The sequence below is a fragment of the Schistocerca nitens genome, chromosome 11 (assembly GCF_023898315.1).
Source record: "Schistocerca nitens isolate TAMUIC-IGC-003100 chromosome 11, iqSchNite1.1, whole genome shotgun sequence".
In the NCBI taxonomy this organism is placed as follows: domain Eukaryota; kingdom Metazoa; phylum Arthropoda; class Insecta; order Orthoptera; family Acrididae; genus Schistocerca; species Schistocerca nitens.
The window spans coordinates 161083961-161097801 of record NC_064624.1 but is presented as its reverse complement, the minus strand read 5'-3'; the positions used below and the strand labels follow the sequence as shown (position 1 = coordinate 161097801).

The window sequence follows — 13841 nt, the reverse complement described above, 5'->3', positions numbered from 1 at the left end:
CAGATCATGAAGATGTCATCAATAAATCTGTACCAAACTTTGGGTTGGCAGGCCTGGGTAACCAAGAAGGCTTCCACTAAGCGACCCATGACCATTTCCGTTTTTCCCACATCACTGATAATTTTTAGCCGCTTCCCACAGGTTTTAACGTCATTATTTCTTCGCCAGACAATTGTTAGCCTCAGTTTCATAATCTGCCACCACAAAACCACTCCTATTAATACATTTACACGCAGTTTTTTCGAAATTTCCCGAATTTCTCCATCCTTTAACGTGTTTTGGCGGCAACACTACCACCTAACCTTTGTGCACATCGTTGTCTACCAACCCAAGTTCACCACAGGATCAACATAGCCCAGCTTTAACCAACAGTTTTTCGCCTTTTTAACAACAGATCTCCATTTACTTTCTAGTTCACCTTTATCTCTCCTCATATATTTTTATTTTCATTTTAATTTCAGCCTCATGTTACACTTTCCACCTTCTAATACCATGTCACCCTCACAACACCCCCACAACGACCCCATTAAGTTTTATTTACATTCCCTCCGCAAACATGCCTTCGCCCTAGCCAGATTACACTCCCATATTTTATTTTCTCAGGCTTGTCTGACATTTGGCACTACCCCCAAAGGCCTCACACTTAAAGTTCCCATCTCTGGCTGCAACCCTTCTTTCCATCGGTCCCTATACCAGTTCCAAACTGAACAATCCATTGCCCTCACCCACCTGATCCTTCACCTACACATCAACTCAGCCAATGAACACACCCGTCACCTCCTATCCTTTATAAAAGTCCTCAATCTTTCCTCTCCCACATCCACACCGGCTGTTCAGAGCATCCTCTTACAGGCCAACCGCAAATTAGAACAGCATGCCACCCTTCACCTCAAAAAACTATCCAATCTCCTGGTTTCCCACCTCCGGAAAGGCAACTCACTCACCCTTCACAACCTTTCCAGCAAACCTCAACCTCCTCTCATTGCACACAAACCCAGTCTCTCCCATCTACTCAATCTCCCACTTCCAGCTCCACTCCCTCCAAAACCTCAAAATTCCTTTCAACACAATCTGGAACCACAACACCCTAATTCAGTAGTTAACCTTTCCTCCAAACCTCTCTACCAATCCGAAACCTCTGTCCTATCCAAAGGCCTCACCTTCAGCCCCACTCCCAGATTCAACCAAACAGCCCTCATCAAAGATTTACTGTCCTATACTCGTACTCTCTGCTGGAAATATCACTTTGCCATGAAGAAAAATGATCCTAATCCTACTCCTAATGATTCAACTCCCCAAGACACTATCCAAATTGAACCCTGCCTGGAACAGTTCCATCCACCGTCACAGCGGGACCCACCTCCTCTTCCTCAAAATCACCCTCTCCAAACCTTACTCTCAGTCCTTCTTAAAAAACCTTAATCCTACTCCCAACATCACCACTGCTGAAGCCCAGGCTATCCGTGGTCTGAACGCTGACCGATCCATTGTCATTCTTCCGGTGGACAAGGGTTCCACGACCGTGGTACTTGATCGTCTGGAGTATGTGGCTGAGGGACTGCGTCAGCTTTCAGACAACATCACATACAAAGTTTGCCAAGGTAATCCCATTCCTGATGTCCAGGTGGAGCTTCAAGGAATCCTCAGAACCTTAGGCCCCCTTACAAAACCTTTCACCTGACTCCATCAACCTCCTGACACCACCGACACCCCGCACCCCCACCTTCTACCTTCTTCCTAAAATTCACAAACCCAATCATCCCGGCCGCCCCATTGTAGCTGGTTACCAAGCCCCCACAGAACGTATCTCTGCCTACGTAGATCAACACCTTCAACCCATCCTTCATCAAAGACACTAACCACTTTCTCGAACGCCTGGAATCCTTACCCAATCTGTTACCCCCGGAAACCATCCTTGTAACCATTGATGCCACTTCCTTATACACAAATATCCCGCACGTCCAGGGCCTGGAGCACTTCCTTTCACGCCGATCACCTGCCACCCTACCTAAAACGTCTTTCCTCATTACCTTAGCCAGCTTCATCCTGACCCACAACTTCTTCACTTTTGAAGGCCAGACATACCAACAATTAAAGGGAACAGCCATGGCTACCAGGATGGCCCCCTCGTACGCCAACCTATTCATGGGTCGCTTAGAGGAAGCCTTCTTGGTTACCCAGGCCTCCCAACACAGAGTTTGGTACAGATTTATTGATGACATCTTCATGATCTGGACTCACAGTGAAGAAGAACTCCAGAATTTCCTCTCCAACCTCAACTCCTTTGGTTCCATCAGATTCACCTGGTCCTACTCCAAATCCCATGCCACTTTCCTTGACGTTAACCTCCACCTGTCCAATGGCCAGCTTCACACGTCCGTCCACATCAAACCCACCAACAAGCAACAGTACCTCCATTATGACAGCTGCCACCCATTCCACATCAAACGGTCCCTTCCCTACAGCCTAGGTCTTCGTGGCAAACGAATCTGCTCCAGTCCGGAATCCCTGAACCATTACACCAACAACCTGACAACAGCTTTCGCATCCCGCAACTACCCTCCCGACCTGCTACAGAAGCAAATAACCAGAGCCACTTTCTCATTCTCTCAAACACAGAACCTCCCACAGAAGAACCACAAAAGTGCCCCACTTGTGACAGGATACTTTCCGGGACTGGATCAGACTCTGAATGTGGCTCTCCAGCAGGGATACGACTTCCTCAAATCCTGCCCTGAAATGAGATCCATCCTTCACGAAATCCTCCCCACTCCACCAAGAGTGTCTTTCCGCCGTCCACCTAACCTTCGTAACCCCTTAGTTCATCCCTATGAAATCACCAAACCACCTTCCCTACCCTTGTAACCGCCCCCGGTGTAAAACCTGTCCCGTGCACCCTCCCACCACCACCTACTCCAGTTCTGTAACCCGGAAGGTGTACACGATCAAAGGCAGATCCACGTGTGAAAGCACGCACGTGATTTACCAACAGACCTGCCTACACTGTGAAGCCTTCCAAGTGGGAATGACCAGCAACAAACTGTCCATTCGCATGAATGGACACAGGCAGACAGTGTTTGTTGGTAATGAGGATCACTCTGTGGCTAAACATGCCTTGGTGCACGGCCAGCACATCTTGGCACAGTGTTACACCGTCCGGGTTATCTGCATACTTCCCACTAACACTGACCTATCCGAACTCCGGAGATGGGAACTTGCTCTTCAATATATCCTCTCTTCCCGTTATCCACCAGTCCTCAATCTCCGCTAATTTCAATTTGCCGCCGCTCATACCTCACCTGTCTTTCAACAACATCTTTGCCTCTGCACTTCCACCGCGACTGACATCTCTCCCCAAACTCTTTGCCTTTCAATATGTCTGCTTGTGTCTGTATGTGTGGATGTATATGTGTGTGTGTGTGTGCGCGAGTGTATACCCGTCCTTTTTTCCCCCTAAGGTAAGTCTTTCCGCTCCCGGGATTAGAGTGACTCCTTACCCTCTCCCTTAAAACCCACATCCTTTCGTCTTTTCCTCTCCTTCCCTCTTTCCTGACGAAGCAACCGTTGGTTGCGAAAGCTAGAATTTAGTGTGTATGTTTGTGTTTGTTTGTGTGTCTATCGACGTGCCAGCGCTTTCGTTTGGTAAGTCACATCATCTTTGTTTTTAGATATATTTTTCCCACGTGGAATGTTTCCTCTATTATATTCACCCTGTATATATATATACACACAAATTACAAGCTTTCGCAACCCACGGTTGCTTCATCAGGAAAGAGGGTAGGAGAGGGAAAGACGAAAGGATGTGGGTTTTTAGGGAGAGGGTAAGGAGTCATTCCAGTCCCGGGAGCGGAAAGACTTACCTTAGGGGGAAAAAAGGACAGGTATACACTCGCACACACATACATATCCATCCACACATATACAGACACAGGCAGACATATGTAAAGACAAAGAGGTTGGGCAGAGATGTCAGTCGAGGCAGAAGTACAGACGCAAAGATGTTGTCGAATGACAGGTGAGGTATGAGCGGCGGCAACTTGAAATTAGCGGAGATTGAGGACTGGTGGGTAAAGGGAAGAGAGGATATATTGAAGGGCAAGTTCCCATCTCCGGAGTTCGGATAGGTCAGTGTTAGTGGGAAGTATCCAGATAACCCGGACAGTGTAACACTGTGCCGAGATGTGCTGGCGGTGCACCAAGGCATGTTTAGCCACAGGGTGATCCTCATTACCAACGAACACTGTCTGCCTGTGTCCATTCATGCGAATGGACAGTTTGTTGCTGGTCATTCCCACTTGGAAGGCTTCACAGTGTAGGCAGGTCTGTTGGTAAATCACGTGGGTGCTTTCACACGTGGATCTGCCTTTGATCGTGTACACCTTCCGGGTTACAGAACTGGAGTAGGTGGTGGTGGGAGGGTGCACGGGACAGGTTTTACACCGGGGGCGGTTACAAGGGTAGGGAAGGTGGTTTGGGGATTTCATAGGGATGAACTAAGAGGTTACGAAGGTTAGGTGGACGGCGGAAAGACACTCTTGGTGGAGTGGGGAGGATTTCATGAAGGATGGATCTCATTTCAGGGCAGGATTTGAGGAAGTCGTATCCCTGCTGGAGAGTCACATTCAGAGTCTGATCCAGTCCCGGAAAGTATCCTGTCACAAGTGGGGCACTTTTGGGGTTCTTCTGTGGGAGGTTCTAGGTTTGAGGGGATGAGGAAGTGGCTCTAGTTATTTGCTTCTGTACTAGGTTGGGAGGGTAGTTGCGGGATGCGAAAGCTGTCTTCAGGTTGTTGGTGTAATGGTTCAGGGATTCCGGACTGGAGCAGATTCGTTTGCCACAAAAGGGTGTAGGGAAGGGACCGTTTTTAAGGAATGGGTGGCAGCTGTCATAATGGAGGTACTGTTGCTTGTTGGTGGGTTTGATGTGGACGGATGTGTGAAGCTGGCCATTGGACAGATGGAGGTCAACGTCAAGGAAAGTGGCATGGGATTTGGTGTAGGACCAGGTGAATCTGATGGAACCAAAGGAGTTGAGGTTGGAGAGGAAATTCTGGAGTTCTTCTTCACTATGTGTCCAGATCATGAAGATGTCATCAATAAATCTGTACCAAACTTTGGGTTGGGAGGCCTGGGTAACCAAGAAGGCTTCCTCTAAGCGACCCATAAATAGATTGGCGTACGGGGGGGGCCATCCTGGTACTCATGGCTGTTCCCTTTAATTGTTGGTACATATATATGGACAGAGTCCTGACTGGAAATCGAGAAAGAAATGTACTATGAACATGTGTCTAGAAATGCACGATTGCCACAATAGATGGGGCTTAGGAATGAAACTTCGTCTTATCATGTGCCATGTGTTCCTTGTGTGTTGCAGACTGTGTGACTCACACAGCATACTGTAAACAACAGAATAGTTCGGTAGTCAATTGGGGAACAAGCCGAGATCGTGTTTGTAAACAACAGGCAGATGGAAACTGTGAGATGCAGCACAGCTATTAGAAAACAAGTCCCCTCACAGCCACTGGCCACATCACATAACATTTCCACCCTTTTTGGGGATATGTGTAATCATGGACCCTCTCACGCAGATGAACGTGCAGAAAAATGGCAGACTGTGTGAACAAGCAACAGGCATCATATTAGCCAAAGTACGATTGTGTGTACCCTAACTGACGACCGCTGCTGTGCGTATCACATACAAGTGCAAGGATTATCAGTAGCTGATTTCCCTCTATGGGAAGGATTTTGTCGGTTGTATTTGCATCAGACCATCACAGTTATGGGGTTTCTGTCATCAGTCCTCTTTACCAACAAAACAACCTTTACCAGAACTAGCATCATCAATCTGCATAACAGACATCTGTGTGCTACAGGCATGGAACTTTTATTCATCAACAGCACCATCTACCGTGGCAACAATGCATTTCCGGACACAGGTTCATATGACTGTTTTCTTCCATTTACAGTCAGGAATCCTCCCTGCAGTTTGTCGGTTTTACTAATGTTCACCCAGTAGACATAGTACATATTTCACACCCCCTCTCGCGCGTCTTGCAGGCTGCGGAGCTTCGCATTTGGCAGCAGTGGCAGCGACCGCAGCAGCCCCAGCAGCCGCGAGGCTACGCCCACCAGGCAGCCGGGTGCCCGCCGCCGCAGCACCGTCAGTGGGAGCCCCGTCAGCGTCAGTGGGGGTGGCGCCACCACCCCGGAGCCGTCCTCTGCCCCCGACGGCAAGGCCACCACACTGCCCAAGGCACGCCGCCCCCGTGGGTGAGTCATCGGCTTTAGGTTACAGCACATATACGGGGTGAAAAGTATTTAAACCGACAAACTCTGAGAGGTTGTAGGGGACATCAAAACAAATATTTTCCCCTAATGTTATTTTTTTCCTACGGGGATTATTTAAACCAGTGGAGGCCGTATTACGCTCTTCAGTTGTTAGAGGCCGTATTACGTTCTTTAGTTGTTAGAGGGCGTATTACGCTCTTCCAGTTGTAGGCAACTGCTGTCCACCAGTGTAGTAGTGCATTGTACACCTGGAGTGAGTACACTGATAGGGTTGGTAGTAATAGACGGCAAATCATCGAGTAAAACTGAAGTGATATCAGGTGTTCCCCAGGGAAGCGTCCTTGGACCTCTGCTGTTCCTCATCTATATAAATGACCTGGGTGACAATCTGAGCAGTTCTCTTAGGTTGTTCGCAGATGATGCTGTAATTTACCGTCTGGTAAGGTCATCCGAAGACTAGTATCAGTTGCAAAGCGATTTAGAAAAGATTGCTGTATGGTGTGGCAGGTGGCAGTTGACGCTAAATAACGAAAAGTGTGAGGTGATCCACACGAGTTCGAAAAGAAATCCGTTGGAATTCGATTACACATTAAATAGTACAATTCTCAAAGCTGTCAATTCAACTAAGTACCTGGGTGTTAAAATTAGCCGGCCGAAGTGGCCGCGCGGTTCTGGCGCTGCAGTCTGGAACCGCGGGACCGATACGGTCGCAGGTTCGAATCCTGCCTCAGGCATGGATGTGTGTGATGTCCTTAGGTTAGTTAGGTTTAACTAGTTCTAAGTTCTAGGGGACTAATGACCTCAGCAGTTGAGTCCCATAGTGCTCAGAGCCATTTGAACCATTTTTTGTTAAAATTACGAACAACTTCACTTGGAAAGACCACATAGATAATATTGTGGGGAAGGCGAGCCAAAGGTTGCGTTTCATTGGCAGGACACTTAGAAGATGCAACAAGTCCACTAAAGAGACAGCTTACACTGCACTCGTTCATCCTCTGTTAGAATATTGCTGCGCGGTGTGGGATCCTTACCAGGTGGGATTGACGGAGGACATCGAAAGGGTGCAAAAAAGGGCAGCTCATTTTGTATTATCACGTAATAAGGGAGAGAGTGTGGCAGATATGATACGCGAGTTGGGATGGAAGTCATTAAAGCAAAGACGTTTTTCGTCGCGGAGAGATCTATTTACGAAATTTCAGTCACCAACTATCTCTTCCTAATGCAAAAATATTTTGTTGAGCCCAACCTACATAGGTAGGAATGATCATCAAAATAAAATAAGAGAAATCAGAGCTCGAACAGAAAGGTTTAGGTGTTCGTTTTTCCCACGCGCTGTTCGACAGTGGAATGGTAGAGAGATAGTACGATTGTTATTCGATGAACCCTCTGCCAAGCACTTAAATGTGAATTGCAGAGTAATCATGTAGATGTACATGTACTACATAGCGCACCACAAAGGATGAGCTGCACAGTGGGTTTATCAACTACAATATCCTAATCGCCATATCCCACATCGTACGACCTTTGCTGCTGTGTTCCAACATCTCTGTGAGACCGGGTCATTTAGCAGATTACCTGGACAGGGACGCCGCCACACTTAAACAATGCTGAAATTTGAGGAAGCTGTCTTGCAGCATGTGAAACGGGATCCTTCAATCAGCACTTGTGCAATTGCACGTAACGTGGGGACGAATCAGACGAATGTAAGAACAGTCCTTTGAGAGCAATTTTAACACGCATTTCACTTACACCGTGTCCACAACCTGGAACCAGTTGATTATCCACCCAGAGCACAGTTTTCGCAGTGGTACCTGGAACAGTGTGAAATTCATCCTACATTTCCATCCTCTGTGTTGTTTACCGAGGAAGCAACGTTCCGGTGTGATGGAGTCTCCAACACGCACAATTCGCATGTTTGGAGTGAGGGTAACCCACATGTCACAGTTACTAGCGCTCATCAAGTGAGGTTCTTCGTTAATGTGTGGGCCGGTGTTGTTGGGGACTGTTTAATTGGGTCGTATCTGCTACCTAGGCCATTAAATGGCAGGCACTATTGGAATTTTCTCGGCAGAGCATTGCCAAAATTGCTGGAAAACGTACCAGTCCCTACAAGACAACGCATGTGGTTCCAGCTTGACGGGGCGCTGGCACATTTCAGTCGTCGTGTGCGTCGATTCCTGGACCGACGGCTCCCAGAAACGTGGATTGGCAGAGGTGGTCCTGTACCACGGCGTGCTCGATCCCCAGATATGTCCCTTTGGACTTTTTTGTGTGGGGTGAGATGCGCAACCTTGTTTACGCAACTCCTGTTGCATCAGAAGAGGATCTGCTTGCCCGGACAGCAGCAGCAGTAGAAACAATTCAGGATACTCCTGGGGTTTTTGCCCGAGTCAGACAGAACGTGATCCGACAGTGTAACCGTTGTTTACGTGTCAGTTTTGAAAATCAACAGTAATTGAAATTGGGTTGTGTTAACGTGTTGTCTCTTGGTCATAAAAAAATGGAAAAGTATTTGTTGGTTTAATTAATTTGCCGCCAGAGAAATCTTCCTCTACCGGTTTAAATACTCCTCATAGAAAAAGATGACATGAGGGAAAAATATTTGTTTTTATGTCCCCTACAACCTCCCAGAGTTTGTCGGTTTAAATACTTTTCACCCTGTATAAAGCCCACAGCACAGTCAGCGAGAGAAGTTCGCTGGCAGATGTTGTTGGCCCCCACCCAGCAGCTTCGTGCATCCACCTCAGTGGATCATGTAATGCGACTTCATATACCTCTCCACGATGGCACATCAGTGTTGTCACAACTCTGTGAATGCCTATTGTTGTAGTTGCAGTAGAAAGTTGGCACTATTGCAGCCAGCTGCCCACGATCATATCTCTCTGATTATGCTGTAGCCTAGCCCAGTCCATGGCAACCACTTCTCACCACTTACTCCCGAGCGAGGTGGCGGAGTGGCTAGCACACTGGACTCGCATTCGGAAGGACGACGGTTCAATCCCGCGTCCGGCCATCCTGATTTAGGTTTTCCGTGATTTCCCTAAATCGCTCCAGGCAAATGCCGGGATGGTTCCTTTGGAAGGGCACGGCCGACTTCCATCCCCGTCCTTCCCAAATCCGTATGAGACCGATGACCTCGCTGTCTGGTCTCCTCCTCCAAAACCAACCAACCAACCACTTACTCCTCGGCCACAGACTCCCCACCACTTCCTTCCCAACCACTTCTCACAATCAGCTTATCTCTGGCAAGTACTCGTTGAGTGCAAGCCAACATTCTGCAGCTAACGAAGCATTTGACATGCTACTATGTGACTGCTTCAGAAGGAACCATCGTAGTCTAAACTTTCGCGTAGTAAAAGTTGGTTTTTGGACTTGTAAACTGATATACAGCCAGGAGAGCAGTGTGCTGACCTCGTGCCCCTCCATATCTGCATCCAATGACGCCTGTGAACGGTGGATGACATGGCGGCCGGTCGGTACCATTGGGCCTTCATGGCGGAGTTTAGTTTAAAAGTTGGTTTGCATGTAACATAGTTGGTCCTTTTGGCTACAACATTAATTTTCTTGGATTTATCAATCTCTTTTTAGACAAATATTTTACCTGTCTTTCGTTTATCAGCTTACTTTGTGCGATTCAAGTTTTCGTATTTCCTGTCCTTTTGAAAAATTATTGACACTCATAACAGTCTCTTAATTGCAGTGACATAATAGGTTTCACAGTCTGCAGCTTGCGGTCTCGCGGTACCGCTTTCGCTTCCCGAGCGCGGGGTCCCGGATTCGATTCCCGGTGGGGTTGGGGCTTTTCACCTGCCTCGAGATGACTGGATGTTGTTGTGTCGTCTTCATCATCATCATTCATCCCCATTACGGTCAGAGGAAGGCAATGGCTAACCACCTCCACTAGGACCTCGCCTAGTACGGTGGTGGGGGTCTCCCGCGTCGTCTCCTATGCTCTGTTACGGAGTATGGGATTTCATCATCAACAGGTTTCACAGTGGTTACTCGTACCTTTGATGAACTAACCCATCAGAGACTGATATGAGAGTGCTACTCAACCTATTTTTAACTCTTTCTTTGAAAAGCTTTCTGAAGCAGTTGAAATTCACCATCGACGTGTAGTGTCGAAATACCATGTTGCAGGTGTGATCTCATCTGAAAGTGATATTTTAATTAATATCAATTAATTGACATCACTTAACACTTCCAGGCTGAGATGCCATGACCCATACATAAGACTCTCCCCTGACGTTTCGCCTTGTGAAGGCTGTCGATTGTCCTCGGAGGATGCCTTCCGTAGTCGAAGGCGAAATGTCAGGGGAGAGTTTTATGTATGGACCATGGCATCTCAGCCCAGAAGTGTCAAGTGATGACAACACCTGCTGTGAAAGCCTTCATTCCATGCTCAATTAATTGAAACACCAATACAAGGAATATCAGTAGTTCACTGAATATGTTTGTTCTCTCCCCCTCCCCCACCCCTCTCTCTCTCTCCCTTTCTCTCCCTCCCTGTCTCTCTCTCTCTCTCTCTCTCTCTCTCTCTCTCTCTCTCTCTCTCTCTTCCTCTCTCCTCCCTCACTCTCTCTCTCTCTCTCTCTCTCTCTCTCTCTCTCTCTCTCTCTCTCTCTCTCTATCCCCCCCTCCCTTTCTCTCCCTCTCTCTCTCCCTTTCTCTCCCTCTCTCTCTCTCCCTCTCTCTCTCTCTCTCTCTCTCTCTCTCCCTCTCTCTCCCTCTCTCTCCCTCTCTCGCTCTCTCTCTCTCTCTCTCTCTCTCTCTTCCTCTCTCCTCCCTCACATTCTCTCTGTCTCTCTCTCTCTCTCTCTCTCTCTCTCTCTCTCTCTTCCTCTCTCCTCCCTCACATTCTCTCTCTCTCTCTCTCTCTCCCCCCCCCTCTCTCCCTCTCTCTCCCTCCCTCTCTCCCTCCCTCTCTCTCTCTCTCTCTCTTCCTCTCTCCTCCCTCACATTCTCTCTGTCTCACTCTCTCTCTCTCTACACAGACCTGCATTTCACATAGATGTGAGTGCCCAGTTTTGGTCACAGGCGTATGTTACGTGTTGTTGTAGGTGGAAGGCACTGATCGGCAGTGTCAGCAGCAACAGTGTCCACCACCACCGCCTTCACGCATCCGTGGGCAGCGCACCGCCTGGGGCAGGGAAGAGGTCACCGCCCGTGTCGGCGTCATCCACGGCGTCGCCGGTGCGCCAGCAGAAGGAGGCGACGTCGCCGGGTGGCGGGTGGATCTCTGCGGTCACCTCCACACTGGGCAGTCGGCCCGTGAGACACCACCAGCCCCCACAGCGTGCCAACACTGTGGCTGGGGGTGGGCCGGGGGCAGCGGGGTCGGACTGACTGGGGGACCCGCCGCTGCCCCTCTCACCTTCACCGGAGTGCTCTGCCCCCGGGGGTGGCGGCTCCGGAGGCGAACTGACGTCCCTCTGCTGCTGCTGCTACCCACAGGCCAAGTAGCGAGCTACGTAGGATGCTCTGCGAATCTCGGTGCCCTGTAGTGTACGCGACCCCGTGCGAATGCCTGGCCTCCTCAGCCGAACCGGAGCAGGAAACCCGCACTCGTGTCAGTGCCGTTGACAGAATACTTGTGAGATTTTGTTCCGTTCTACTCCAGAAAGTGTGTCTGGCGTTTCATCTCTCCAGTCAGACAGTTTCCCAAATCTCCCCCGTGGGCATGTACATCAAAGACAGTTCTCTAACGGACATGTCTACCTCAAATTCCCAGAAAGGTCATATTACTTTCACACAGTATTCAAAAATTAAAACAAATGCAAGATCTCTAAATTAAATATATTCTTCCCACTACATGAAACAGTGAAAACAGGGTCAAATCAAGAGATGCAAGCAACTGTTCATAGCACAGTTAACAGTTTACTGGACTGTACTCCTGGCTGCATTAGCTGGAAACATAATGGCTTTTAAATATTGCTCTTTTGCTAATTGGATGGACATGGCTATCACAAATTGCATGAAAGAAGTATTGCTTTCACTAAGTCAATTACATCACAAGTTGTTCCGTGCTCAAAAATAAGATCTGTAAATTGATTGCATTTTTCGGGAAGAAAATAACTTTGTTTCTTCTCATTGCAGAAGAGAGATGAAACAGCTGTATACCGAAAGTTGCTGCAGACTACTCATACAATGCTTTATAGTTCCATGGATTGCATGTCTGGCTGAATTTGCTGGAAACATAATGACTTACAAATATTTGTTCATCAGCAAGTAGGGTGAGTCCCTATTTTTGACGCGTGCAGATAGTTCACTGAAATAAATATTCGTTTCATTGATGCCAATTATACTCAGAGAACATACATAAATTATAAATTATAAATATTGTCCAGGAAAGAGAAAATGTATTTGGTTTCCTTGCCACAAGAGACAATGGAAATAGTGTCAAAGCAAGAGATGGAATCAACTCGTCACAGTTTAGTGGATTACATCTCTGGCTGAATTAGCCATAAATGTAAGGACTTATAAATATTTATTCTTGAGTAATTTGGATGAGCCCTCATTTATGGGCACATTACATGGACCTGAGGAGCCAAATTCCATTGGATTCCAAATTTTGAGAAAAGTTAATGAAAGATTCAGTAATTTTTTTTACATATGACTGAAGGTCAGGTATTGCACACACAATAGAAAATAACTGTTCTACCAAAATGAATTTCAACTGGTTGTCCCCACCTCTCCCTCAACCACAATGTGAGAATGAAAACTATGTTACTGCACTTAATGGATCCCAGACAAATAAATGTATCTTTCTGGTTGGTGGTTGCTCTTTCATTTGCCTCACCACATCAGTTACCATACGAATTGGCCATCCCTCAGGGGTTATTGTTTTCTAAAATTCAATTACAACAAATTCTGCACTGTGCCCTTTCCAAAAGATGCTGTCAATTCCTTTAGCCATTCTTCCCCAACCCAAACTTGTTCCCCATTGCTAAACACCTCTCCATAGACCACTGAAAATGTAAATGTACTTCTCCTTCTTATTTTTAGTGTTCATGAATAACTACTGTTATAATCTTTTTCTTTCATTTAATTTACTTCAAAGATTTCTGCTGCCAAATTTGTGTTACTTGAATAAAGAATTTTCAAACAAGGTACATTGCTAATGAGAGACTGAGTATTGTTTAGAGTAATGAATAATTTTTCAGTTAGTCTTTCTCAATGGTGAAATTATACTGCAGCTATTTTGAGAAGTGTTGTCTGTTTTGGTAACTATACTGAATTGTTTGTTATTTATTTGTCAACTGTGCAGAAGGGTGCTGGCACAATTGTCTTTCATAATTTTTCTTAATATTTTCCTCACCATTGGTTTATCTGTGTCTGATGTTAGTTAACTTTCCTTCTGTGTGCATGTCTATAATCAGGAAATGCTGCTAAACACAGAGAAGTGTGTCAGCTGAATTTCAGTACTACAACATTCCAGTGGTCACAAGGCAGCTTACCTGGCCCTTACAACCTGTTGATGTTGATACATATTTATGTATAATTTTACATAATTTATTGTCTCTCTTGTATTATAAAGGAGGATATTAGAAACAA

General features: G+C 46.9%; 1 protein-coding gene across 1 annotated transcript in view; it reads left to right on the top strand.

Annotated features, from left to right (window-relative positions):
- LOC126212741 (high affinity cGMP-specific 3',5'-cyclic phosphodiesterase 9A-like) overlaps nt 1-6150 on the top strand; it is a gene marked incomplete at its 3' end in the record, with an annotated part of 260309 nt that extends 254159 nt beyond the window's left edge. Inside the window, exon 15 of the mRNA XM_049940150.1 lies at nt 6057-6150. Within this exon, the coding sequence (XP_049796107.1) occupies nt 6057-6150 (94 nt within the window). The remainder of the gene's footprint in view (nt 1-6056) is intronic.
- Between the last annotated feature and the right edge of the window lie 7691 nt (nt 6151-13841).